At 39.5% G+C, this 23,780-nt stretch overlaps 1 protein-coding gene and 1 long non-coding RNA gene across 10 annotated transcripts in view; one reads left to right on the forward strand and one right to left on the reverse strand.

The window, feature by feature from the left end:
* Positions 1–10,657, reverse strand: part of TMEM161B (transmembrane protein 161B) — an 83,238-nt gene extending 72,581 nt beyond the window's left edge. For 4 of the 9 annotated variants that reach the window (XM_081505231.1, XM_081505229.1, XM_081505235.1 and 1 more), the window contains exon 1: positions 3,136–3,321. In XM_081505231.1, the coding sequence (XP_081361357.1) occupies positions 3,136–3,138 (3 nt within the window). In that variant the 5' untranslated portion in view covers positions 3,139–3,321. Of the gene's footprint in view, positions 1–964; positions 1,093–3,135; positions 3,322–3,406; positions 3,609–10,546 lie in introns of those variants that run through there. The other 5 variants (XM_081505230.1, XM_081505228.1, XM_081505232.1 and 2 more) reach the window with 5 other exon arrangements.
* On the forward strand, positions 3,380–23,392 carry LOC145511645 (uncharacterized). Its single transcript, XR_014058021.1, has 3 exons — positions 3,380–3,445; positions 6,902–7,052; positions 23,151–23,392. It is a non-coding gene; the product is annotated as an uncharacterized LOC145511645 (long non-coding RNA).
* Positions 23,393–23,780: the final 388 nt, after the last annotated feature.

Below are 23,780 nucleotides of genomic sequence, written 5' to 3' on the forward strand. Positions count from 1 at the left end.
GGTTCAAGATTGAAAAAGGAGTACGACGGGACTGTCTGCTCTCACCCTGCTTGTTTAATCTATACGCTGAGCACATCGTGAGAAATGAGTTCCAAGCCAGAATTAAGATAGGCGGGAGAAACATCAACAACCTCAGATATCTGAATGATACCACCTTAATGGCAGAAAGCGAACAGTAACTAAAGAGCCTCTTGATGAGGGTGAAGGAGAGTGAAAGAGCCAGCTCAAAACTAAATATTAAAAAATCTAAGTTCATGGCATCTGGCCCCATTACTTCATGGCAAATATAAGGGGAAAAGGTGGAAACAATGACAGATCACAGGACTTCTCCGTAGCTCAGATGGTAAAGAATCTGCCCAGAATGCAGTAGACCTGGGTTTGATCCCTGGGTTGGGAAGATCCTCTGGAGAAGGGAATGGCAACCCACTCCAGTATTCTTGCCTGGAGAATCCCTTGGACAGAGGACCCTGGCAGGCTAGTCCATGGGGTCGAAAAGAGTTGGACATGGCTGAGCGACTAACACTACTTACTACTACACTACACACTACTACTAATGACAGATTTACTCTTCTTGGGCTCTAAAATCACTGAGGATGCTAACTGCAGCCATGCAATCAGAAGACGTTTGCTTCTTGGCAAGAAAGCTATAACAGGCCTATATGCCTAGACAGTGTGTTGAAAAGCAGAGGCATTACTCTGCCAACAAAGGTCCATATAGTCAAGGCTATGGTCTTCCTAACGGTCATGTACAGTTGTGAGAGCTGGACTGTAAAGAAAGTGGAGCACTGAAGAACTGATGCCTTCCAACTATGGTGTTGGAAAAGACTCCTGAGAGTCCCTTGGACAGCAAGGAGATCAAACCAGTCAATCTTAAGAGAGATCAACCCTCAATACTTGTTGGAAGGACTGCTGCTGAAGTTGAAACTCCAGTATTTTGGTCATTTGATGTGAACAGCTGACTTACTGGAAAAGGCCCTGATGCTGAGAAACATTGAGGGCAGGAGAAGAGGGCATTAGAGGATGAGACGGCTGGATGGCATCACCGATGCAATCAACATGAACTTGGGCAAACTTTGAGAGATGGTGAGGGACAGAGAGGCCTGGTGTGCTGCAGTCCATGGGGTCACAAAGAGTTGGACATAACAATGCAACTGAACAACAAAAACAATTCATTTTCACAACATAAAAAAAATTACAAGTCAACACTCAGTATTTTTCATCTGGATCATGAGTTTATATTGATTAAAACAAAAAATCAAGATGTAAAATAAAAAAGGCTCTGCTTTCCATTCTGTGTTTTGTTTAAGACAGTAGTAAAATACTTGACCAAACATATTGACAAAGATTCTAAGTATTACCTACTTGATATGTTAAAAAATGAAAAAGTGCCAAACTATTGCTACTTTAGATAAATCACTGCCTCTTTCTAAACCTCAGATTTTTCCCCCTGTAAAATTGGGGGTTGGGGGAAGAGAGGAAGGTGGTTAGGCTAGTCATTATCTTTGGTTTGTTCTAGTCCTTCTGTTCCTTATCTTTGTCTAATTTCATTGTACAAAAGGAAGAAAAAAGAAAAAAACTCTTAATAATTACAAACTGTACTATTCACTGAGGTTTAAAGAAACCTTCACACCCACTACTGCCTCAAAAGAGTCAAGAGGTTAGCTGATAGAGAGGATTAGGAACCACATTATTTTGGAGTTCCTCTGTTGTTACATTTCTGTAAGTCATTCAAAAGTGAATCATCATACACAACTGAACAACGTCAACATTTGATCCTGAAAAAATATGGCAAACTCCAAATTCCAAGGCAGAATGTCCTCCAGACAAGGATTTGAAGCAATTTGACAATTTTGAACCAGACCCCTGTGATACTGGAAAACAGCAAAGGTTAAGAAATCCTTCCACCTCCACCTTTCTGGAAACTGCTTACTGCAAAGAACCAACAGTCTCCATAAGACTTAGGGAAGCAAGACGCAGGAATTGGCTGCCTGTGTGCTCCGTGGCATTCGATTCTTTGCGGTTCCATGGACTAGAGCCCACAGGGCTCCTCTATCCGTGTGCTTTTCCAGGCAATACTGGAGTGGGTTGCCATTTCCTCCTCCAGGGGATCTTCCTGACCCAGGGATCCAACCTGCATTCCCTGCACTGGCAAGCAGATTCTTTTACCAATGAGCCACCTGGGAAGCCCTGTAACAAGGCCAGACACAGTGCCTGCAAATTACCATTCTTTGCTTCAAAAATGACTAGCTGAACTGCTTGTCCCCATAGAGCAACTGGAGCAAGATATTACCCAAATTCTAAGATCTCTTCCCCCAGGTTCCTGAACTTTGGTCCACCCTCACTCTGAAACAGGATACACCTCCAACAGTTTTTCCTCACAAGTCTGGTCTAGGGGGTAAAACTTTCTGATTTACAGTCCAACCATACTACCCTTTCATCTCACTTCCCGACATTCAGTTCTTTCCAGCCTTGTTTCCTCCTCCTCATAAAAGAAAACCCCTTTTGCCTAATATCTGAGGCTCTTACAGAGCTTATGGTCAGGGTACTCTCCCTACTCCAACAGTTCCCTCGCCCACGTCCTTGCAACATTCCTTTTGAATCAAGACCCTTCTTATTCAGTCCAGACTTTTTTTATCTTTGAGACCTTTTCCAATTTCACAAGGGCTAAGTCTGAAAGATAAACTGACTTGGCCGTTTCTTTAAGTGACACGTGTTGATCCTTTATAAGAAGGGGAGGTATTGGGTCCACCCAGAAAGGCCAGGAGCATTTCTGAGGTCTGAAGTTTTGTAGGGCCACTGCCCTACAGCTGAGAGAAGGGAGGAGGTGATCAACCGGGCAAGGTCAACTCTGGGACCACCTGGCCCCACGGCCGTCCACAGTGAACGGGCCATGAATATTCTGACTACCTATTTCGAACTCCTGGACAGATCCACCGGCTGGGCTGGACAGACGTCGCTTCTTCGGGGGCCCCAGCGCCCCGGGGCAGGCGTAAGGTCCTGCCCTACAGCTCATCTCATTGCTCCCGCCCGCTCCATCCTCAGCTGGCCACCCGGCCGGCTTCCCTGCACAGGACTGACCTCCTGGCCCCGTCGTCCCCCCACTGCTCTCATTCTAGCCCTCACAGGAGGACTCACCATGGCGCCAAGGAAAGGTCGTGGACCCGACGCCCAGGAGTACACCGGGGTCGCCCCGGACCTCCCCTCCCAACCCTGCAGCCGGGAGCCACTCGACACCTCGAGACAGAGGATCTTCCGGCTTGGCCGGAAGTTCTGCTCGGCGGGACAGGAAGTCCCTCCCCTCTGCTGAACGCCGGCGACCCCACGGCACGCAGAGGTGAGGCGACGCAGGACGTCCTCTATTGCCACTTCCGTGGGTGCTAGGTTAGACGCCGGGGGCGGTGCTGACCTTGAGAGCGCGCGCGGGGGAGGCGCAGGCGCAGGGCAGGTAGGTGGGCGGGCGGCGCGCTGCTGCTGCGCCTGCGAGGATCCGGAGGTAGATTGGGTGGCGTGGGCCCTACTAGATGATGGAGATACGGGTTCGTGGACACGAGGAGAGCCGACTCCAGACTCAGAGGATTTCGCGCGGGAGGAAACCCCGGTTAAGCCGCGCTCTCGCGGAGACGACGTGGAAAGTGCCTTAGCTCAGCCACGCCCTTTCTTTCTCTTTCTACCTTCTCATTTTTCTGGCCGTCCCTTCTGGGAGACTCCGAATCCTTACCGACCCGTCCCTGCGTCGTCTCTGCTCTCTGTTTTGCGGGACCTCCAGCTCTACCGTTCCTCGGCAGTGGAATTTGATCGTGAGACGTTTCTGCACTGTTCAGATACCAACTGAAGTCAGAACTGGGTCTACCAAGAGCAGAGAAACTGGCAAGAGAATTCTGCCTATTTAATACATTCCAATATGGACGGTTTCCTTTTAGATTAAAACATATCTATCATCAGATGGGAAGAAAAGTCAAACTTGCGTATTCCTTGTAATATTGCGCCCCGCCCCAAGACAACTTCCATATACCTTCAAAATGTGTTGTTAAGTGTACCTGTCAACTCTCTCTTTTTGTTTGGTTATACATAGTATTAGTGACAGACTTCAAATGGATATACTGAGTACTTTTAACCCAGAAATTCATCTCACCACTTAGGGGTCCTTGCTTAAGTCCTGACTGTATCTGCAGTTTCATCTGTGGGATGTCTTTTTGCCTTAGGGTCTAGTTTTGTCGGATAAGCTGGAATTGGGACAGGAATCTAGGAGGCTTCAGAAGAAGTTAAAGTTAGGTTGGCAAGGGTGGTTAGAGACGTTAAGTTTCACCTTCCTTACCAAAGTCCCTGAAGAGCATGATACCCAACCTCAACATGGTCAAAAGATCCTGGGAATCATCAGAGTTCTGAGCCATCTAAAAGAAACAGGCATAGGGCAGTTGCTTTATACTAGTTTTCACTTTCAATTCTGTTTATTGGGGAATGCATAGTGTGACAGAGAAGATACAAAAATCCTAAGGACTAACATTGAAAACAGGTGGAGGGGGCTGGGAAATATTTTGTGAAACAGGTCCTACTGAGGACGAATCCCGAACTTCTCGGAGGGTTCCACTTCTGCTTGTTGGGACAAGGTTGTAAACAGACAAGCCCCTGGGCATCTGCAGATGGTAACTGTGGGAGAGAGGAATTGGAGTCTGTCGACTGGGGTGTCTGTGGAAAGCAGCTGCTATCCTTAGGGAAGAAAAGGTGGAGAAGGGAAGTGGCTATAAGTCTATCACTGACAACACATCCATGAAGTCTTACTCTCATTTCTGACACCGTGAGTCTTACAGTGCTAGACCTGGCAGCCTTGTTGAGGTTCACAGAACATCACCTCCTGTGTGGCAATAAGACTGAAATTATTAGGGTGGAATTTATTGCTGCCAGAATAAAACCACGAAAGAAAATCACAGTCATTATTCATTATCTGCTAATCATTTTTAATAGATCATGTGACTCTACGTTCCTTATTTGGTGTAGGGCAAGTTGATAAATAACTCTTAGCTAATATCCTTGAATGTTCCTAATTCTCTTAGTGTGAAAAATCTGTTACAAGCAGTGTTTTTATAAGATTAAAATGCAGGCATGTTTTAAGGTTGCAACAGTTACAATGTTGTGTAAGGTTGCAAGCCTTGAAGAAGAGGGATTTACCTATTTCCATTACTTAAAATAGATGAGTCTTTGACAGAGGAACAAAAAAGGGAAGAATAATGAAAGAGGAAAAAAGATATGAATGATGGAGATTAAGGAGAAATTTGGTTGTTTTTGGCAAGGAAGTTAGGAGTCCAGTCTTTGATAAAAAATCCAAGTTGCTCACTATTCAGGCTTTGTGATGAGTTGTCCTGAGTAAGAACTGTTCTCCGATACTTAAGAACACCAGTAAATAGTTATCGCCTCCTTCAACACCTCCACCTGTCTGGAACATTTTCGAACATTAAGACCTATCACTTTTTCAAAGTCCAGCTCCATATTCTTTGCAAAATGTTTTCCAGATTAGCTGCTCTAAGAAATTTCCACTGCTTTTTCTTTAATAAATATAATGACTTATGCTTATGCAGTCAGTGCCTTCATAATCCGCACACCTCCCCACAATGTATACTGTTTTCCTAATTAGAGATATATGCCTGGGACCTTTTTGTGTTCCCCACCCTCTTCCCCTTGAGAAACACCACTTAAATGAATATTGTAGACCAAAATCACTTAAGTTAAACTGACCTTAAAATGATTTATGGACAAAAATGTTAGTTGTAGGAATACTAATGATAAAAAAAAAATTGGAACAATCTTTAACAATTAGAGATTGGTCAAATTCTGTCATATACACTTAGTGGTATATTATCTAGCTGTTTTTAAAAAGCCATTAAGCTAGTCTTTCTAATGGAAAATGTGACCAGTGTGATTGCTGTGATGTGAAAAACTGAATATAAAAGAATAAAAACGGAAGTAACCAAAATATATAAATCATCATAACTGGAATTACCACTCTAAAACAACCGTTCTGTAGGAGGGTAATTTTTTTTTATTCAATTTTTTTACTTGGGAGTGGAGAAAGGGGCTTCTCCCCCCTCCATAAAAAAATTATGTTTTGTAACATCCACCTATATTATTCTCACCTTTCTAATGTGGGAAAAACATACAAGCATGTTCTTCAGAAGTGTATTGCAACTTTTTAGTAGGTCAGTAGCCTTCCTTTGAACCTTTTATTTATTTGTTATTATAGTTATATTTAAGACTATACTACATATCTGACTTACTGGTGGAAAAACTGCTGCAAATTATACACATTACATAGTGCATACTTTCAGGGGCACTAACATACATAAATGGGATCTTCATATCATTTGATACCTTTTGGGATCAGGGAAGTCTTTAAACAGCCAGGGGCTTCCCTGGTGGCTCAGACAGTGAAGAATCCACCTGCGATGCAGGAGACTGAGGAAGTTCAATTCCTGGGTCAGGAAGATCCCCTGGAGAAGGAAATGGCAACCCACCCCAGTAGTCTTGCCTGGAGAATTCCATGGGCAGAGGAGTCTGACAGGCTGTGGTTCATGGGGTCGAAGAGAGTCAAGACACAACAGTGAGAACACTTTGATGCTTTAAACAGCCACCACCAAGAGCAATAAAACTGTAAGAAAGGTTTAAAACCTAAACTAGCTTTATTCATTCTTTAAGTATTTATTGAGTATCTACTGTATCCCAGTCACTGTTCTAGACTGGTGGAAACTGTGGTAAATAGAGCAGACATGGTCCCTGCTACATTTTAGTGATAATAGACCATAAATAAACAGTATAAGATCGTGCTAGGTAGGAAGTTAAAGTAGATATTTTAGAATAGGTGACTAAGGAAAACCTCTAAAAGAGTGTTACTTAAACTTCTACTTGACAGGAGAATCCAGCTTTGCAGAAATTGGGGAAACAAATGCTTGCAGAGGGGACAAAAATGCAAACCCAGAGGCATGAACTATCTTAGAATATCGTAGGAGCCAAAAGGCCTGCCTGGTTGGAGCATAGTGACTACAAGAAGAGTAAGTTTGCAGGTAGGAAAGAGCAAAATTAAAAGCAATTGAAAGCAACCATAATTTAGATTTTATTCTAAGTGTTTTTACATTTTTACTTGAGTTATATGTACGAATTTATTTTTTAAATCTAATTTGATAATATTGTTGTAATTAAAGGGTTTAGTTGACTTATAAACACAATTACTAATATACATGGAATTAAATGTGGCATATTATTTGCTTTTGTCCCATCTTTCTTTTGTTGAGTTTCTCCTTTTTTTGCCTTCTTTTAGATTATTTTTTGTTATTCCATTTCTTCCACCTCATAAGCTTGACAGTTGTGTATTATTTAGTAATTTATATTACACATCTTCCTGGACAATGTAAGGACCCAAGAACACATCATTTATTGCCCCACTGCATGTTATATACATTGTGCCTACTTAATATATATTTCCTAAATTCCTTAAGACATTATAAGATTAATATATGTTTCAGTTCAGTTCAGTCCAGTCGCTCAGTCGTGTCTGACTCTGCGACCCCATGAATCACAGCACGCCAGGCCTCCCTGTCCATCACCAACTCCTGGAGTCGACCCAAACCCATGTCCATTGAGTCGGTGATGCTATCTAGCCATCTCATCCTCTGTCATCCCCTTCTCTTCCTGCCCCCAATCCTTCCCAGCATTAGGGTCTTTTCCAATGAGTCAACTCTTCGCATGAGGTGGCCAAAGTATTGGAGTTTCAGTTTCAACATCAGTCCTTCCAATGAACACCCAGGACTGATCTCCTTTAGGATGGACTGGTTGGATCTTCTTGCAGTCCAAGGGACTCTCAGGAGTCTTCTCCAACACCACAGTTCAAAAACATCAATTCTTCGGCACTTAGCTTTCTTCACCGTCCAACTCTCACATCCATACATGACCACTGGAAAAATCATAGCCTTGACTAGACGGACCTTTGTTGGCAGAGTAATGTCTCTGCTTTTCAATATGCTATCTAGGTTGGTCATAACCTTCCTTCCAAGGAGTAAGCGTCTTTTAATTTCATGGCTGCAATCACCATCAGCAGTGATTTTGGAGCCCCAAAAAATAGTCTGACATTGTTTGCACCGTTTCCCCATCTATTTCCCATGAAGTGATGGGACCAGATGCCATGATCTTAGTTTTCTGAATGTTGAGCTTTAAGCCAACTTTTTCACTCTCCTCTAATATATGTTTATATTTACTCAAATATTTACTTTGTTGTACTTTATGACTCCTTGAGTTTCTAAGCTTCTATCTGGCATCTTATTTCTTCTTCCTGAAGAACAGGCTTTAGTACTTTGTACATGGATGCTGGGGACAAATTCAGTTTTTGTATCCTGAAACTATTTATTTCACCTCATTTTCAAATAACATTTTTGCTGAATTAGCAGCTATTGTTTTTATCATTTCGAAGATATATTTCATTGCTTTTGGCTTCCAAAAAATTTTTTTGAGAAATAATGTTGGTTTTATTTTTGCCCCTTTAAAGTAATCTGTTTTTTCCTTTGACTGTTTATAAGATGTCCATCTTTAAATTGAATCAGTTTTATTACAATGTAACTAAATGTTTTTGTCTCTTTTTTTTTAATATGATTTGTTTTCTTTTTGAGTTTGTAATGCTTCTTGAAACTGGGGTCTCATGTCTTTTCTGTTTTGTGAAGTTCTCAGCTTTCATCAGTTATTGTTTTTGCCCTACTCTGCCCTCTCCTCTTCTGGTACTCCACTTAAATGTATACTTTAATATATTCGATCATGTCAGTTTATCCCTTGTGTTCCATTTATTTGTCTCTCTGGTTCATTCTCGATAATTCTTACCTGTCATTTCACTCTTCTCTAACAGTCTCTAAACTCCTGTTAAACTTATTTGTTGAAACATTGACTTCAGTTATTATGTTTTTGGTTGTTATCAGTTCACGCATTTCTCTTTGATTCTGTTTTATAGTTTCCTGTTAGCTATCCAGTAATCTATCTCATTCTGATCTTTTATTTTCTCAAACATATTAAGCATAGCTGCTTTAAAACTCATGCTGAGTAACATTGGGATCTGCTGTTATCTGAAGCTTCTTTGTTTCTTTGTTGTATGTATTGTTTATCATATTATCATATTTACTTTTATGTATTTTTGTTTATATAAAATTTTGTTAATTTATGTTATGTTATTTTTGATTAAATGCCAGAACTAGCAAATGAAACTATACTTTGAGGTCTAGGATGTTGATAAGAAGGATTTACGTCTCCTGGCAGAAGCTCTGGCCACTAGTAATCTAGAATCACCCTAGTGTGGTTAGATGATTGGAAGGTCTGCTTCTAGTTCAAACTTTTGCCTCAGTGTAGACCTTTGAGGTCTCAACTTGAAGCCTGTAGACTTACCCAGGACAGAGTCTGAAATCCAGTTTTTGTCTGTTTAACTCACTGAGTTAGTCAGAAGCTCTGTTCAGCTTCTCAACCATCTTGTCAAGAATAAGCAGGTACCCCCGATAAACTGTTATAAATGCTGGATTCAACAACTCTGGGATTTTCTTTCTCTGGATCTGCTACCTCATTAGCTCTCTCTGATGCCTTCACATACGCGTATTATATTTTGTCCAGGTTTTCTAGTTCTCAGAAGAAGGACTATAGGTATACCTTGAAGATATTGTGGGTTCAGTTCCGGACTGCAATAAAACAAATACTACAATAAAATGAGTCACATTATTTGTTTCTCAGTGGCTTAAAAGTTATGTTTACCCTGTACTATATTTTATTAAGTGTGAAATAGCACTATGTCTTAAAAAATAAAAATCTACAGTCCTTAGATTATTGTTATTTATATTTAATAATAATATTTACTAATATTAATAAATATTATTAATATTTAAAGGAATAGTAGTATCCCTTTAAAAATACTCTATTGCTAAAAAATGCTAATCTTCATCTGAGCCTTCAGAGAGTTGTAATCTTTTAGCTGGTAGAGGGTTTGAAATATTTTGAGAATTCCCAAATTTGACACACAGACATGAAGTGAACAAATGCTTTTGGAATAATGGTACCAAGAGACTTGCTCAATGCAACATTGACACAAACCTTCCATTTGTTAAAAAAGGAAGAGAAAAGAAAAGCATTATCTGTGAAGCACCATAATGAATCAGTGGAACTTGTATTAGTTAACTATTATTCTTGCCTGGATAATCCTAGACAGAGGAGCCTGACAGGCTACAGTCCATGGGGTCGCAGAGTCAGACATGATTGAGCACATGTGCACACACTTAACACCATATAGAATAAATCAGTTCTAGGTGTGTTAAAAGATTTAAATGTGAAAGGAAAACCTATTAAATCTTCCGAAGACAAGATGGTGAGATATCTTTATGCCCTTTTAGTGTGGGTGTGCGCTCAGTCGCTAATTCATGGCTGACTCCATGGACTGTAGCCTGCCAGGCTCCTCTGTCCATGGGATTTCCCAGGCAAGAATTTTGGAGTGGCTTGCCATGCCCTTCTCCAAAGGATCTTCCCAACCCAGAGTTCAAACCTGCATCTCCTGCATTGGCACGTGGGTTCTTTACCACTGAGCCACCAGGGAAGCACCATGCCCTTCAGTTCAGTCACTCAGTCATGTCCAACTCTTTGTGACCCCATGGACAGCAGCATGCCAGGCTTCCCTGTCCATCACCAACTCCTGGAGCTTACTCAAACTCATGTCCATTGAGTCAGTGATGACATCCAACCATCTCATCATCTGTCGTCCCCTTCTCCTCCCGCCTTCAGTCTTTCCCAGCATCAGGGTCTTTTCCAATGACTCAGTTCTTCACATATCAGGTGGACAAAATCAGCCATTCCAATGAATATTCAGGACTGATTTCCTTTAGGATTGACTGGTTTGATCTTGCAGTCCAAGAGACTCTCAAGAGTCTTCTCCAACACCACAGTTCAAAAGCCATGCCCTTATACTAGGTAAATGCAAAATCTATTTTAAAAAGTTACATTCAAATAAATTTTAAAACCTCTGTTCAGGAGACCTCATAAGCCCTTGGAGTAGTAGTTAATTCCAGTTAGGTACAGGAAATGTACACAATGAGCCTGGAACATTTTGTTGTTCTATTTAGGAAGGAAGCTGTTGTAGGCTACCAGAATCACATCAAATGATTCAGGAGCCAACTGAAAACACCCCTTTGGCCAGAGATGGAATGACTTTGAGTAACAATAAGGACACACATTTATAGAAATTCTGAAATCCCCTTGAGCACACACTGGAACATACCAAATGCAGTGGATTGGAATATCTGTAATTATCAAATGTCCTAAAATTCATGAGTTCTTAATAATAAAACTAACGAGCGCCCAATTTGCCAACATTAAAGGATGTTATAGAATCATTCATTATTTTGAAAACCAGTTTTTAAAAAGTCAATTATTTGTCCTGTCTTTCCTATATGAACTGTACCACAGGTAACCAAATAGTAAATAAGAGGACGTTTTTCTATATAAATGTATTAATAAGTGAAGAATGAATGATAAAATTAGAAAATTTTAAGATTCCTAATGAATAAACAGGTTTATTCATTGTATCAATATATCAACAGCTACTAACGTGACAAATAAGGAAACTCTATGCCTCTTAATGGAAAAACACACCATCACCTATTAAGAATTTTTGCCCAGAAAAATCAAACCTGATAATTAGGAAATACAGAGAATGTTAAACACAGTGACTGTGCAATCAGAAAAATTTCATCTATAGAAGTCATGGGACAAATTAACTTCAACAAATATGTTGCCAGAGGGAGAGAAGATGGAAAAAAATGTAGATTAAAAGAGACACACCTAAAAGACATGAAGCAATGTGTGAACTTGTATTAGTTAACTATTGCTGTGTAACAAGTTACCCCAAGATTTAACAGCTTAAAACTAAAAAGATGTATCACTTACAGAGTCTGAGGGTCAGGAATCAAGGAGTGGTTTAGCTAGGTCTCATGGCCCAGAGTCTCATGAGTTTGCAGTCAAGCTGTTAACTGGGCTGCAGTTTTCTGAAGACTTGACTGTTCATAGAAGATCCACCTCCAAGATGGTTAATTCACAAGGCTCCCTGAGTGTTCTCATAACATGGCACCTGACCTTCCCAAGAGCAAGTAATCCAAGAGAGAGTGGTCCAAGACAAGCTAAAAATCACTCAAAATGGTGTACCGTTCTTGTCAGATGATCCCTGAGACAGTGTGGGAGGAAATTATGCAACAGCATGCCTACCTGGAAGCTGTCTACCAAAATTTGACCTCCAAAGAGTCACATTTTTCCAGTATGCCAAATACACTCAACCTCCACCAAAGCTCCCCCAAACTTTCATCCTATTACAGCATTAACTCAAAGTCTAGAAATGTAAATTCTAGGTATGGATGAGGATTTTCAGGTGTACTTCCTTAAACACTGATCTTTAAATAGAGTTCCTCTTGATCCGAAAGTTAACGTATTAGTTCCTTAGTCACATCCAACTCTTTGCAACCCCATGGACTAGCCTGCCAAGTCTCTATCCATGGAATTCTCCAGGCAAGAATACTGCAGTGGATTGCCATTCCCTTCTCCAGGGGATCTTCCCGACCCAGGGATTGAACCCACGTCTCCTGCATTACAGGCAGAGTCTTTACCATCTGAGCCATCAGAGAATAAAAACACACAGTATCTGCCTCCACAACTTAACATAAAATAGGATAACCACTATAGGTGTGTGTTTAAAAGGAGGGAAGTTAGGTATGAAAGTTAGGTCCACAGGTTCACAGAAATTCTGAAATCTACCGGGGAACAGGTTGACAGTTTCTTGATTAAGATTCAAGATGTCAGAGTAAATCTTCAGGGCTCTTAACTACTTTCTGGTCCTCAGATTCACCTGCTGAATTATCCTCTGTTTTCCATATTTACAGCTATATACTTGTGTGCCTGTAGAAGCTTGTATGTCCAAAAGTCTCTTAATTTGGTGCTCTATCCTTTTCAGTTCAGGCTGGCAAACAGCCGACTAATATAATTCTCTTTTAAAAGTCTCTTTTAAAACATTACATTCTGCTGATAATAGTCCTTTTATAAACGTTGTGAATCTCCTGTGAATTTTATTTGAATTCTCGCCATTAGACAAAACAATGCCCATAAATATCTTCCATATAACCCTTCTCTAATTTGGGCTTTTGATGTACCACACCCTTAAAATTCTTAGAAGCCCTGTAATTTGAGAGGTTTTTGTCAGGCACACTCTTTATGTTGAGTAAAACACTGAAGCCCCACACTAGATCTTCCTGAGCTCTTAAAGGGCTTTAAAACTACATCCCCAACTTCATATTTTCCTGTCAGTGCTCTGCATTTGTTCTTGTTCTGAGCCATTTACTAATTTTAACATCATTTGTCACCTACAGAGACTGGGAATCTTCAAATCCCCAAAGTTCTGGCTCCTTTTTGTCTAACAGTTCTTCCTTTAATTTATCTCTCCCCTCTCACATTTTACTATAAGCAACAAGGAAAAACCAGGTGACATCTTCAACACTGCTCTGGCTGGAAATTGCCTTAACCAGATCACCCCATTCATTAGGCATATTTTCTACTTTGCACATAACTGCAGATGACAAATCTGCTAAACTTTCTGCCACTTTTCTCTACTTTCCAATAAGATTTTTTTAATCTGTTAAGACCTCATCTGTGGCCTCCTCAAAGTTATTATGCATTTACAAACAATTTCTTCAAACCTCTTCAAACTTTAACTAATGCTTTCCAAGTCCCTCCACCTTTTGCCCACTGCACTTTAAAGCCACTCCTTTTTTTAAATTTCATCTCCACCAATGGCACGCTGGATCGTATTTCCCCAACCAGGGATCGAACCTGTGTCCCTTGCAGTGGAAGCACACAGTCTTAACCACTGAACCATAGAAGTCCCAGTCACTATTATATCTTAGGTTTTTGTTATGTCAGCACCCCACTTCCAGATACCCAAATCTTTATTAGTTTTATATCACTTTATAACAAACTATCCACAAAACATAACTTTTAAAGCAACAAACATTTTTGTCTCACGTAGTGTCTGAGGGTCAGAAATCCAGGAGTAGCTTAGCTGAGTGGTTCTGGCTCACAGTCTCTTATGATGTAACAGTCCAGCTGTCAGCTGGGGCAACAATCATTTAATGGCTTAAACAGTGCTAGATGTCCAAGATGGCTTACTCTCATTGGCAGGATGCTTCAGTTCTTTATTAGTTATTTGGCAGAATGCCTCAGTTTCTCACCATATACCTCTCTATAGAACAGCCTGGCTCCCCCTTATGCAAGAAATCCAAATGAAAGAGACAGAAGTCACCATGCCTTCTCTGCTGAAGGAATCATTGGGTACCATTTTCAAAGCCTGCTACCACAGGACTTTATCTGGATCATGATTCAAACAAAGTTTAAAACACACACACACACACACACTTAAGATAATTGGAAATTTGGAGGCTTAGTGAATACTTGATGATACTAGGGAAGTATTGTACATTTTTTGTGTTACAGTAATTTTTAAAGATCCCTATTTTTTAGAGATGTATATGGAAATAATTAGAGATGTAAAGATATAATATCTGGGATATACTTTAAAATATTAAGCGATAGAGAAAGTGAGTAGTAGTATAAATGAAGCTGAATTGGTTATCAGTTGATAACTGTTGATGCTGGGTGGTAGGTAAATCAGAGCTCATTATTCTACATACTTTTATACTCTTATATATGCTTAAAGTTTTCCATAATAAAAAAAATTCTAAAGACATCCTAAGTAAAAAAAAAATAAAATAAAAAATAAAGACATTCTAAGTAGAGTAGAAGACAAGACAGATTTTGTTATCTTTACAACCCATATTACTGGCAAAGGAATTAATACGCAAATTATATAAAGTATTACTACAATTTAAATTTTTTTAAAATAGATAATGCTCTTAACTACCACACTATAAACATAACTCATAAAGGAGGAAACCTGAAGACATGCTCAGCCACATGCTCATTATTATTTCACACCCACCACATAAAAATGTTAAAGTCTGACAATATTACCAGAACACTTATACATTACTGGTTGGAGAACAAATTGGTATATCCATTTGGAAAACAATTTGGCATTATCTAGTAAACATAAAAAAACACATGTTTTTTATGACTCAGGAGAAATGTGTATCAGAGTATATGAGCAAGAAAATTCCTAACAGTATTATAACAGTAAAAAATGGAAACAACCCAACTGTCTATCAATAGTAGAGTGGTTAAATATATTACATATACAGTAGAATACAACAGTGGGGAAAATGTATCACAAATCCATGGACATGGATGACTGTCTAACAGTGTTGAACAAAAAGGCAATTCACAAAAGAATAGTACAGTAGGACTTCACTTCTATAAATAAAAGAATCAATAAAACAATATTTTGAGTATTAGCATAAGAAGTAAGTCTATAAAGCAACAGAATGATAACCACAAAAATCAAGGTAGTGATCTTCTCTAGCTGCAGAAAGAAGGGAATGGACTAAGGCAGGGGAATGCAAGGAATATAAAAGTAGTGTGATTAGACATGTTGATTTCCTCATAACAGTCCTGTTTGCCTATTTTCCTGGTATAATAACTAATAGTACTCTTTCACTCTCAAAAGTGTCCTAGTTTGGATAATAAAATATATGTTCATCATTTTTAAAGTATCTTTTTTCCCTTTAACCTAGATGGAGGGTATTGTATAATTCTTCCTTATATCATACATGTATTTTACGAAAATATCCATTTGAAACTAGCCAGTATTTTATAATGTAATTTAAAATTTTAGACAGTGACAACATAGTAAAAAAAGAAAATCTGTATGTAAAGTAAATGTAAATAGGATATGAATGAAACCCTTATCATCTGGGTAGATATGGAAATTAAGTAACATACTATATGCTTGGCATTGAATTAAGCCCTTTACAGATATTACTTCATCTTCATATCAAGATCTTTAGGTAGATATTATTATCTCCATTTTACACATGAAGAATCTGAGGCACAGAATGTATGTGTAACTTAGCCACAGTTACAAACTTAGCCATGACAGAGCAGAATTTGAACCTAACCAATGTGACATCAGACTTCACGCTCTAAACCACAATTCCAGAATCCATAATAGACATTCTTAATCTTTTTTTGGGCCATGGATCATTTTGGCAGTCTGGTGAAGTCTGTAAAGCCCTTTTTCAAATCATGTTTTTAAGTGCATAATATATGCATAGGATCATGAATGAAACCAATCATACTAAAATATAGTAATTAAGTTATTCAACAAAAATGTGCTGTACATGTGCTTCTTTATTAACACATTGAAAAACAAAATGTAGCAGAGGGTCAAATAATATCCAAGTTTAAAGCAGTGAACACTAATTACATCTTGAGATGTCTACAGCTATAGTAATGCAATGGGGAAATATTTGTGATTTTTATTGGTGAAAAAAATCACTGGTACTTCTGATAACACTGGTTTGTTGCCTATGTTCACAATTGAAAGAAATGCTAAATTTCACTTAGAGGTTCGAAAAATTAAGTTATAATATTTTTGTCATCAAAATTCACAGCACTCTGTTTTATGACCTTAATTCATAGACTTCCTGACATCTGTTTTACTTCAGAGAGGTCATATTCCTTAGCCTCCCACTTTCTAGTTTGGGATTACACTCAAAATGAGATACAAAAACTAGTTGACTAGAAATAAAAAAATATTTCTCTATGTGATGAACTTGAGTGGGGAATGAGAAACAGCAATATGTTAGAATGACTAGGTATACACACAGACAATGGGAAGCTCAGAACTGCTTTAGAGTGCTTTATTTAAGAGGTTCAAAACTGATTCCAAACATGTACTGCCACATGCAGTTATTCATAAAAGAATTCGTTCTTGATACCACAATACCCTGCAGTATACTATTTGTCAATACCTGCAGCAATGCAACAATCGAAAAAGAAAATTCCGATAGCTGGATACCTGAAAGTTTCATCGCCTAAAAGCAAAACATCTGACAAGTTTCTGATTTGCTTTCCTCGTGATTTGATGTCCCAGCAGAACAACTGGGGAACCTAATTCTGACCAACAAGGAAGAATTGCTTGGCTAATTGGAAGTGACAGAAACCTTGGGAGTAAACAACCACATACCAAGGATAATTATAAGAAGGTAACATAGGCCTTAAAATATAGTGTCAAGAAACCTAAAGCTCCCAAATGAAGTGAGACTTGCAAAAAAAAAAAAAAATTGCTAAGAGAAGGCAAAGAATGGGTTTGTTTGTTTTTTTAATTCTATTCAAAGGCAGAAGATGATCAAGAAAAGGGAAAGCCCACTTATAGCTTCTGTTCTAAGGTTAGAGCTGAGAGAGAAAGAAGACTCCCTAAATATTGTTTTCTTCATTCTCTACAAAGGAAACTTGAGAAGCAGGTTGACATAGTAGAAAAAAACTCTGTATTTGTGAGGTCAGGCAAACTTGGATATAATTTTCTGTTTCAATACTCAGTTATATTAAACCCGGGTCTCCTTGTCCCCATCTGTAAAATGGAGATAAGTATATCTTTCTCATAGGATTGTTCTGAGTAATGGAAGTAACACATTCAAAACACTGAGCCAGGTTCATAGTAGTGACTCAAGTAAATAGGAACTTACTAATATTACTCAAAAGAGTAGTATAAATAGTGACAGAAACAACACTCTTCCCAAAGAGAAGAAGGAATTGTAAGAAAGTACCCAACAGTTCCAATTTAGAATCCATCATCTAATATGAATTGCTTGTATTGCAGATTCGGGGGATGGAAGGGCGCGGGGTACAAATAAGACCTGAGAACTTTTCCCATCTTTGAGGAATTATGGAAAACAGAATATTGCTAGAACAACATGGGCAAATGTCTGCTTTCAGGGTGACAGGTGGAAATCTAAAACCTGGCATTTGGGGGAGTCTTTTTTCCCATTAGTGTAATATTTATTTGCCCAGGGAAGAGGGAATTTAAACAAAAAACTGAAACAAAGGAGTAGATTGAATTTTCCAAATAAGTGCACAGTGTGAAGGCAAGTCTTCAAAGCTAAGGTGATGAAGAAAGAACAGGTTTCTTGAGTTTCCTCAAAACTTCAAGAGGTAAAACTTAAAATAAGAAGGAAAAAATTGTATCCTTAAGCAAGATGTAGTGGGTTGAATAGTAGCGCCCCAAAAGAGAATGCCCATGTCTCAAGCCCTGGAACGGTGTGAATGTTACCTTATTTAGTAAAAGGTCTTTGCAGATGTAATTAAGTTAAGGACCTGGAGATGAAGAGATCAATCACCCTGGACTGTCTGACCGTCTGTAACTTCAGTGACGAGTATCTTTATGTGACAGACTGAAGAGGAGACACAGGGAAGAGGAGGCAATGTGACAGTGAGGCTAAGGTTGGAGTAATACAGCCACAAGTGAGAGACTGCTCACATCTACCAGACACTGGGAGAGGCAAAAATCAGATGCTCTTCTAAGGCCTCCAAAAGTGCATCCATGCTGACACTTTAATTTCAGATTTCTGGCTTCAGAATGGTGAGAGAATATGTTTCTACGGTTTTAAGCCATCAGTGTGTGGTAATTTGTTACAGCAACCCTATGAAGTTAATCGGAGAAGGCAATGGCACCCCACTCCAGTACTCTTGCCTGGAGAATCCCATGGACGGAGGAGCCTGGTGGGCTGCCGTCTATGGGGTCTGGAAGAGTCAGACACGACTGAGCGACTTCACTTTCACTTTTCACTTTCATGCACTGGAGAAGGAAATGGCAACCCACTCCAGTGTTCTTGCCTGGAGAATCCCAGGGACGGGGGAGCCTGTTGGGCTGCCGTCTATGGGGTCGCACAGAATCGGACACGACTGAAGCGACTTAGCAGCAGCAGCATGAAGTTAATATAGAAGAGTTTAAAGGGAATCTCAATACTAGTCTTCCCTGGATTAGAGGGGATGGGGGCGTGTGAAACGGATGCTGGAGGGTGAAGCAGGTCTAAGGGACTCCTTGGAGGAAATACATGAGCCAGGAGGAGTTAGCAAACTACAGATCCCACAGTCTGCTTTGACAGTGTGTGTCAGAGTTTGGAAGAGACCTGACAGGGTTACCATGCTTTAACAGAACCAGAAAACCATGTGGCAGAATATTCTAATATTCAAAGAGTATTTCATGTTCTCAGACAGTTTGTTGGATTGACAGATGCTTCTCCCTCCCCACTCTCTTGATCTGTAGCAGGAGTTACAGCTGTCTGTAGGCCAATACTTTTCATAATCGTGTACAAACTATTCATAGGAAAGGTACTTTCAATAGTCGCTGGCAGTCTCAAACCCTCAGAAATAGAGAAAAGATCATGGACAACTAAAGGGGTTCCAGTGATATAGAATGGAAATCCACATCATTTGGGAACCCTGCCTTCACTCTTTATTGATTGGGACTTTATTCATTCAACTGAGAGTCCCGAACACCTCTAACCCTCCACCAGGAGTACTCTGATCTTAGGCAAGACTCTAAAAGGAATTATTAACAGGATGCTCCAGGAGCATCTATAAGAGAAAAAAGTGAATGTGAAAGTCACTCAGTCATGTCCGACTCTTTGCTACCCCATGGAATTTCCCAGGCCAGAACACTGGAGTGGGTAGACTTTCCCTTCTCCAGGGGATCTTCCCAACCCAGGAATAGAACTGGGGTCTCCTACATTGCAGGCGAATTCTTTACTAACTGAGTAATCAGGGATGCCCATAAGAGAAAGCCACAGTCAATCAAATACAGTGTGGGTTTATCAACCAGACTTTCTCTAATTTTATTTTCTTCTTGACCAGGTTTCTAGACCCATGCACCAATAAAATGCAGTACACAATATTTATCTGTACCCAACAAGCATTATTGACATTTTTCATCATAAACTCACAAGTAAATTGGGGAGGAAAAAGGCCTACATGATAGAACCTTCAGGCAGTGGCTTAATACCCAAAGGGTACTAACTCCTGGAGGCACTCAGCCCCTCCAGAGGTTTATAGTGTAGAACTACTGTCCCTGTATGGCTCAACACTGTATTTCACTGACTTAAGAAAATCCATACTTACCAAATTTTTATCCGATTCAAAGTTGGGAAGGGTAGGGGTTTTAACAAACTTTAGAACAGCCTGGATGTGAGAGTTGGACTATAAAGAAAGCTGAGCACCGAAGAATTGATGCTTTTGAACTCTGGTGTTGGAGAAGACTCATGAGAGTCCCTTGGACTGCAAGGAGATCAAACCAGTCCATCCTAAAGGAGATCAGTCCTGGGTGTTCCTTGGAAGGACTGATGTTGAAGCTGAAATTCCAATACTTTGGCCACCTGATGTGAAGAGCTGACTCATTAGAAAAGACCCTGATGCTGGGAAAGATTGAGGGCAGGAGAAGAAGGGGATGACAGGATGAGATGGCTGGATGGCATCACTGACTCAATGGACATGGGTTTGGGTGGACTCAGGGAGTTGGTGATGGACAGGGAGGCCTGGCGTGCTGCAGTTCATGGGGTCGCAAAAAGTCGGACACGACTGAGCGACTGAACTGAACTGAACTGAGAACAGCTTGATGTTGACTCTGGGCTGAGTTCTTGATAGTCAGAATTTTAAAAATTGGGAGAATCTGTAACCATACAGACCCAGCAAACTAATAGAAAATGTTTAAGTTTATTTATTCATTTAGCTATCATAAAATTGGGGAACATCTGGGACTTCTGGTGTGTGAAGTGGCTAAGACTCAGTAGCTAAGTTGTCCAGTAGCTATGACACAGTGCTCCCATAGCATATTTAAAAGCAGAGACATTACTTTGCCAACAAAAGTCTGTCTAGTCAAGGCTATGGTTTTTCCAGTAGTCATGTATGGATGTGAGAGTTGGGACGGTGAAGAAAGCTGAGCGCTGAAGAATTGATGCTTTTGAACTGTGGTGTTGGAGAAGACTCTTGAGAGTCCCTTGGACTGCAAGAAGATCCAACCAGTCCATCCTAAAGGAGATCAGCCCTGGGTGTTCATTGGAAGGACTGATGTTGAAGCTGAAACTCCAATACTTTGGCCACCTCATGCAAAGAGTTGACTCATTGGAAAAGACCCTGATGCTGGGAAGGATTGGGGGCAGGAGGAGAAGGGAATGACAGAGGATGAGATGGTTGGATGGCATCACTGACTCGATGGACATGGGTTTGGGTAAACCCCGGAAGTTGGTGATGGACCTGGCGTGCTGCGATTCATGGGGTCGAAAAGAGTCGGACACGACTGAGCGACTGAACTGACTGACTGATTCTCTGTATATGTCTCCGTCAGGCTTTAGAAAGCTGATTAAGGTATTGTCCTCAGATTACACTAGTTTGAAACCTGGTAGGCAAAACAGACTTGTAAAGAGATAAGATATATTACAATATAAATGTACATTGTAAGGTCTTATATTTAGGAAAAACTGTTTTTAAATTAACTACATTTAATTGTTTGGGATGGACTGGCATTAGCACATGTAAAACACATCTAATAGTTTAATAAGATGGACGAAACAATATGTGTTAAGAATATAACAATGGGCTGATACTCATTCTAGCTCATACAAGTTTATCTTCTAAAATTAGCGATGACTTAAACACCCTAAGGAGGAAATACAAATAGCCAATAGAGATGTGCCCATGCATGCTAAATCGCTTCTGTCGTGTGTGACTTTTTGTGACCCCATGGACTGTAGCCCATCAGGCTTCTCTGTCCATAGGATTCTCCAGGCAAGAATACTGGAGTGGGTTGCCATTTCCTACTCCTAGGGATCTTCCCAACCCAATTATCAAACCTGCATCTCTTATGTTTCCTGCATTGGCAGGCAGGTTCTTTATCACTAGGAAGTGTTTACCACTGGGAAGTCAATAGAGATATAAAAACATTAAAAAATTCATTCTCAATTAAAAGCAAATCAGGACAACAAATTAAAAAAATCAATAAATGATAGTATTACATGCTTGTAAAGGTGTGGTGAAATGGACACATAAACTGCTGGTGTACATTTATAAGCATTTTAAGTATATAAAACGGCAACTTTGTGGAAAGTTATAGTAAGACAAGTCATACTATGCAGTGCAGCTATTTTCTTCTAGGAGTCTACTTTTAGAAATAATCTGAAATATATACATAAAATATACATAAGGAAGCCCACAATAATATTAATAAAAAATTAAGATAAAAAATTTTAATGTATTGTAATAAAATGGAATGTCATAATTAGAATCATGCATCTTATGAGAATGTAATATTGATATTATGTTGTTTTATATATCAATATTATATTGTTTTATATAATATCAATATTACATTATATTCAACTAGGAGGCTAGGGATCATGACTTTTCACTGTAAACCTTCTTGTGTGCTAAGTTGCTTCAGTCGTGTCCAACTCTTTGTGACCCTATGGACCGTAGCCCACCAGGCTCCTCTGTCCATGGGATTCTCCAGGCAAGAATACTGGAGTACATTGCCGTGCCCTCCTCCAGGGGATCTTCCACACCCAGGGATTGAATCTGCATCTTTCATGTCTCCTGCACTGGCAAATGGGTTCTTTACCACTAGCACCACCTGAGAAGCCCATAAACCTTCTTAAATATTTTGAATTTTGTGCCATATGAATGTTACACATCCAAAAAAGAAACACAATTTAAAAATAAAAGTATTTAGCCTAAAATTTTAAAAATACACTTACAAATATTTCTAATGATGGTAAGAAATACATTAAGTGAAAAGGAAGAAAAATTTATTAAGTCCTGTAGTGAATTCATATAATTGGAAAATGCTTACATAATTCTGGCTGTGTGACTAGAAACATTTTGTTCAGTATTTTTCACTCTAAGAAATCTAGAACCAGTTTACACACAAGCAAGGTTGGTAAACAAGCTCACCTAAGAATGACTGGAGGAAAATGTGAATGTTTGGCCTGGAGTTTATGTGTGAGAGCATGATGGCTGTCTTCAAGTATCTGAAGTACTGTCATAAGGAAAAGGGTCCATACTTCTTTAGGAATGTCTCAGAGGATGAAACTAGACCCACTGACAAGAGCTATAGGAAGCCATTTCAGGTCAATGTCAAAACAGTAACAAACTTGTTTATTTGTTTATAGGCCATTTCAGCTCAATGTCAGGAAACACTTTCTAATGGAAAGGGGCAAAAAATGAGTGAATTTCCAGTCACTTGAAGGCTTCAAGCATAAATTGTCACCTACTTGACTGGACATTATGGAAGAGATTCAAGTATCAGAAGTGTGGCTTTTGGTAAAATTCCAACTGTGTGAGAAGTCATTTAACCTTTCTGGGACAGTTCTCTGTAAAATGGGGGAAGTTTGACTAAATTATCTCCATGTTCCTTTTGAGTTTTAAATTGTTTTGATTCTGCATTGGGGTAATTACATTTGACTGATTTTTCCAGATTTACTTTATATCAGCCTCTTATCACTTGAAATAAATCACACTGTTCCTGTGAGAATTAATTTAGATGTTTAAAAAAAAATTTATAAAAATGCAAAACTTTATGTAAGACATTATTGTAGTTCAATTTCTTTGGCCAATAGGAAAATGCATATTAACACCACAATGAAATAATGCTACACACCTATTAGAATGGCTAAAATAAAAAATACTGATTATACCAAGTGCTGGCAAGACATGGACTAGCTGTGTCTCTCATACTTTGCCGAGGGGAATGTAAATAGGGACAGCCACTCTAGAAACAGTTGGTAGATTTTTACAAAGTT

This window comes from Giraffa tippelskirchi, chromosome 6, assembly GCF_054371585.1.
Source record: "Giraffa tippelskirchi isolate mGirTip1 chromosome 6, T2T-mGirTip1v1.2.pri, whole genome shotgun sequence".
Classification (NCBI taxonomy): Eukaryota; Metazoa; Chordata; class Mammalia; order Artiodactyla; family Giraffidae; genus Giraffa; species Giraffa tippelskirchi.